Here is a 5,745-nt window from a genome sequence, read left to right on the forward strand (position 1 = left end):
AAAATGATTTTTGTTTCTATTGATTAGTCATGCCATGGAGACTAGAGTTCAATAATATTTTTTGGTTTTTGTCACATTCCTAAGACAAAAATGTGATAACAATACATTTACCCCCATTCATTCCGGATGGTGACCCGTTTCGAAACGGGTCACCATCCGGAATGAATGGGGGTAAATTTACTCTAATCAAATTTTTGTCTTAGGAATGCGACAAAAAACAAAAAATATTATTGAACTCTAGTCTCCATGGCGTGACTAATCAATAGAAAAAAAAATCATTTTGGGGGTGAACTACTCCTTTAAGGTAAAACAACCATAAAGACATCATCAACTGTAAAACGGCTTTGAGAGAGAAAATAAAAACTAATCATAAAAGAATATCTGATGACAAAAACAGTTTTTTGACATTTTAACAGTCATAACCCACCCCAGGTTCAAATCTCAATCAACCCCACATACTGAAAACTATTATTACAATTAAACCAGGGGCTTAAAGAAATAAGCCAACAAAGAAAAAGCATGCTCGTTTTGTTTCTCGCTTCTTAAAACGATTAAACATCAACGTAAAAAACAGCAACGACATTATCAATGAAAGCGTCATCAATGAAAGCGTCAAAAGCACATTAAAAGGTCGAAATAATACAAGTTAGTCAGGAAAACAGAGGCACTAACTGTAAAAAACAGTTTTTTTTCTTCTTCTTCAAACTAGTATTCTATACTGTATTTTCAAAAGCAACCAAGTACATTGTCCTTTGTATGTCCAGTTAAAATGTATTTCACTACTGCAAACGTTTTTCTATTGATTGAACCCAGATTAACAGCCCCACGGTGTGGTACCAGTTACCTAGCCAAATCAACTATCAATTATCTTGTTAGTGATTATTCTATTGATTACTTTTTCAATTAATGAGAAGCGTGTGTTATCTAACATTATCTGTAGATAAGTATGTTACAAGTAAAATCAGACATAAATCACTAAACAGACACATAAAAGGAATCCCCCGCCTTCCTTACAGTCCCTCCGCCTCGGACGGGGTTTTCTTTTCTCTCCAGAAACCAATGTTAACTAAACAATGATTGTGTTCAAATGAGAAGCTTACATTGAATTACATAGCATAATGCACTCATGTAAAAAAAAAAAACACTGAAAACTTGTCACCTTCATCATGTGGGCCTACTTCCTGATCAATTGTTCAGTTATTGGGACACAGTTTTTAGTTGACGTTTCCACCCACAGAGTAAAACCACAGTTTGTCAGAGTCAATGAATATCCCATATTGATTTGAAGACACAATAAAGGGAGACCACACCGCCACACCGGGGAATATGCGTTTTTTGATAAGTTGTATTGAAAATATAGTTCAGGGTTCAAATTGTAGCAAGTACAGTACACCCATCGTTGGTTCTCTGAGTACAAAGCATAATGATTTCACAGATATATGGAGTTACAGAATACATTAGTCACATTCTGATTGGACAATTAAGCATAACAGTGGACATCAGATGTTTTCGTGTTGTTGGCCCCAGTAGCTGGGCATTGTGACATTTATTGAGATATCATTTCCCTGGTCAACATCTTTGTACAGACCTGGAGTGGAGACATCTTGTCACAATGGATTAGTTATCAGATCAAAACAAAATAACCTTGACACTTTTAAAACTGAAAGTGTTGTCTAACACTAAAATGTAATTTCATATTGATATCAATCAATCCTTATCCATCAATCCCCGTCTACCTCTTCGTGTATCTCCTACTCGGATGCACCCTCAGGCTCCTCTGCAACTGCACTTTTTTTAGAACGTCCCCTCCGACCCACCTCCGACCCACCGTCGGAGGTGTCTTTTTTCGGCTGAGCGCCCCGCTTTGAACCCGCCTTGAGGGGACGGCCTCTGGCTCGTCGCGGGGTTCCGGCGGCGCCCTCTGGGACGTCGGCGCGGGGGTGTTTGCGCGGCCTTCCGAGCGGCTTCCACACCTTTGGTTTCTTCAGCTCGTCGGCGGGCGGCAAAGGGTGCTTCCGTGGCCTTCCCACGGGCTTGGGCTTCTTGTTGAGAGAGCCCTTCGGCCGACCCCTCGTAGCAGGTGGCCCTTCTGGCTTGGGGGGCCCCTTCGGCCTGCCCCTTGGACTTTTTGGGGTATCAGGAGCTGCTTTCTTCAGCGCTGTTCTTTTGTTGGGGGAGCCTTTGGGGCGACCTCTCTTCTTAGGAGAACCAGCTTCTGACACCTCTGCCATTTTTTCACCTGTAAAAAAGATTGACACCTTTAGTTTAGTTAAAATATGATTATTTTTGGGGTCGCGGCCCGAAAAGGTTGAGAACCACTGGGCTAACGGATTGTTCAGAAGCTGTGCTTACGTTCACTCGTGAATGAATAGACTCCAAGCTGCTTTCCACCAGTCTCCTAAAAGCAGTGTTGTTTTTGACAGCAAATTTTGATTTAGTTTTAGTCATAGTCTTTTGAATAAAATGTCATTTAGTTTTAGTCATAATTTTACTCACCTGAAAAGTTTTAGTCTAATTTTAGTCAACTAAATATCATAAGGTTACAACTGCGACGCGTTGTGAGCTTGTAGATCGTCTATTTTCAGCACGCAAAACCTGAGAGCAACCAAACATAAAATGACTCTTCTCCACCAGTCCCTCCCTAACGTTTTAGTCTAGTTTTTATTTTGTTGACGAAATTGTCAATATATTTAGTCTTAGTTTTAGTCATCACAGCTTAGTTTTTATTTAGTTTTCGTCAGTGAAAAAAACACAGTCGACAAACATTTTTTGTCATAGTTTTAGTCGACGAAATCAACACTGCCTAAAAGGACTGGGCCATCTCATCTACTTCACAGAAGTTTGAAAACCACTGCTGTAGAGCACTGGTTCTCAGCCTTTTCAGGCCGCGACCCCCAAAATAATAATAATTTTACTTGGGAGTGGCACCCTATGAGCACTAAGAGTTGAGGCATAACATTTAGTATATTTTCACAATTTCTGCCTCTAATATTTGACAATTTGGCCAGTGTTCAATTTTTCATTTTAGAGGTATTAAAAAGTTAAAAAGAAATGTGCAGATACCCACTATACACTTAAACTTTATGTTGGTTTGTTTGCTGTTGAGAATGAATGAAAACAATGTTGCACATTAAGTTAATCATCTGGGGCCCTACCCCCCAAAATAATTTGGGGGCCCCCCTGGGGGTCCCAACCCACAGGTTGAGAACCACTGCTGTAGAAGAGTGTTGCAGGTAAAAAACTGGTTTGTATTAGTACTGGTTCTGTTTAGGGCTGTCACGATTAGGATTTTCTCCAGACGATTAATTGTCATACAAATAATCGCCGATTGACGAATATATCGTCTTTTTTCCCCCCTTCATTTTATGCCACTATAATAGGCTTTGAGCTCATACTCACACTGTACCTTAATGAGCAATTTCATTGCTTTTTAAACATCAGTTCAGTGGTGTAAAGTAACTATTAAGTACATTTACTTGCTAACTTTAGCCCTATTTTATACCGTAGCTATTTGAAAATAAATAGCCGATCTGTAGGCTCACAACGCGCCGCGGTGCGTTGTGAAAATAGCCGATCTACAAGCTCGCGGTGCGTTGTGAAAATAGCCGATCTACAAGGTCACAACGCGTCGCGTTGCGTTGTGAAAATAGCCGATCAACAAGCTCACAACGCGTCGCGGTGGGTTGAGAAAATAGCCGATCTACAAGCTCACAACGCGTCGCGCTGCGTTGTGAAAATAGCAGACAACTGCAAAAATAGCCGACAGCTGAAAATAGCGACAGTAGCCTAATAGGCCTAATGTTTATCACGACCACGATCCAACATCTATAGTTAGTCGCCGTCTGTGTGTAATCATCATCATCATCCTCTCTCTCCACAGCAGAGCAGCAGTGCTAAGCTTAGCTCTGGTCCATAGCGTTAGTGGAGGGAGAACTCCACTAACGCTATGGACCAGAGCTATGCTAAGCTAAGCTGCAGTAAAGGCACTGACTCCAGTCCTCTGTGTTGAAACGAAAGTGAACGCCTTTTTCTGTATCGTATCAAAAAGAATATATAGTCCCGGGATGTGTATGGTACATGTGTCTGTTCCGACCGTCTGGAAAAAACAAACTGTTTAAGCATTTTTAGTTAGCCAGCCAGCCTGCCTGTGCTGTGTGACAGTGCGTGCCGTGCTGCTGTTGTGTTGACTGACTGAGGAGGACCAGCATTGAGCGTTCACGCCACGGGTCCCCGTGGCAACAAGGGGGAGGCGCATTCAAGAATGCAAGTGTTGACGTGAGGTTTAACTTGTTTAAGAATGGTTTTATTGTCAAAACTCACTACTTTTTTAATTAAATTGGATAATTGACGATAATCGCGAATATGAAAAATATTCGCGAATATGAAAAATAATCGCGAATAGACGATTATGTATTAATCGTGACAGCCCTAGTTCTGTTCAGATTAATGGACAATATGCATCCACAACTACTTATGTTTATAGGTCTGTTCAACTTTCAAGTACAGGTATTTTCTTTTTATCAATACACAATTGCAAAGCACAAACACAAACCATGTGTTATAACATAAGCACAAGTCGTTTTCTTTCAAGTATACAAAACTACAAAGCACCAACCAATGAACCATGATACATTATAAGAAAAAGAACATGCCCTGTTCTACAAGTGCAGTGGTGTAGGCTAAACTAAGTAGATGTGTACTTTACTTGAGTAGCCTGTTTACAATTCCCAGTGCTTTTACTTCTACTCCACTACATGAGTCAGAGTCAAATATTCTACTTTTACTCCACTACAATTATTTAAAAACTTTAGTTACTTGTTAATTTGCAGATTTTGATCATTACAAAACATACAATAACCACTTGTCTTCAGCCTTACTTACTTTTCTACTATTCTTACTATACATTTCGGCCATTTGAAAATAGACCATCTACTAGCTTCTAGATCTGCTATTTTTTCTGCAAAAGATATGCAAACAGGATATTCTGCATAATGAGTATTTCTACTTTTGGTAGCCTAAGTAAATTTTGATTTTGATTCCCGCACTTTTGTACTCTCCACTTGTCAATTTCGAATTTAGGACTTCTACAGAGTATTTCTACATTGGCATTGCAGTAGAAATAGCCTACTGCAATGTAGGCTACAGATATTGTGTGTACAGGTAAACCTACTTTTTACTCAAGTAATACATTTTAGTACCACCACTTCCCAATAGATATTGTAACGTGCAGCAACAGAAGAACGGCCGTGTTGCTGCGCTCCGGGTATTAATCTAACAAATCGGGCGGGAATGGAACTAACAAAAGGAATTAAAATGCAACATAGGGCTCACCTCACCTTTAAAATCCCACCGGATTCCGACGCCTTGATTTTTTTAGATTATATCCTTTTGGCCCACCGTGCGATGCCACAAAGAAAACCCGATGCTTTTTGTTATAAGGACGTTGTTGTTGTAAAAAGAATCTCTGTTTCAAATGAGCAACAGTCCGCCTGGTTCCCTGGGCATCATCTGCTGCTGCTGGAGGTGGGACGTTCGCGAACGAATCGAGTCTTTTGAACGGCTCTTTAAAATGAACGATGGGGTCGCAGTAGGGAGCCGTTCCTTTCTAATGAATAGAGGGTATGCACGTCCACTGGGACCCGCCACCCTAATCTAGACTGAGTGGCAAAACATTGAGCAGCATGGAGCATTAGAGTTTGGAAGTGCTAGTTGCAAATCACTCAATGGCCCTGGGCACCTAATTTG

At 40.6% G+C, this 5,745-nt stretch overlaps 1 protein-coding gene across 2 annotated transcripts; it reads right to left on the reverse strand.

Moving 5' to 3' along the window:
* Nucleotides 1-237: 237 nt before the first annotated feature.
* On the reverse strand, nucleotides 238-5,459 carry LOC308298880 (uncharacterized protein). 2 transcript variants are annotated; one of them, XM_080742572.1, is made up of 2 exons: nucleotides 5,337-5,459; nucleotides 238-2,239 (listed from the first exon to the last, which is right to left on the reverse strand). In XM_080742572.1, exon 2 carries the CDS (start codon nucleotides 2,229-2,231, stop codon nucleotides 1,752-1,754), a length of 480 nt encoding a protein of 159 aa, XP_080598698.1. In that variant the 5' UTR covers nucleotides 2,232-2,239; nucleotides 5,337-5,459; the 3' UTR covers nucleotides 238-1,751. The 2 variants fall into 2 exon arrangements, with proteins under 2 accessions (XP_080598698.1, XP_080598699.1); XM_080742573.1 differs by lacking the exon at nucleotides 5,337-5,459 and adding an exon at nucleotides 2,353-2,735.
* Between the last annotated feature and the right edge of the window lie 286 nt (nucleotides 5,460-5,745).

This window comes from Nannobrachium achirus (genome assembly GCF_963921795.1).
Source record: "Nannobrachium achirus genome assembly, chromosome: 15".
In the NCBI taxonomy this organism is placed as follows: Eukaryota; Metazoa; Chordata; class Actinopteri; order Myctophiformes; family Myctophidae; genus Nannobrachium; species Nannobrachium achirus.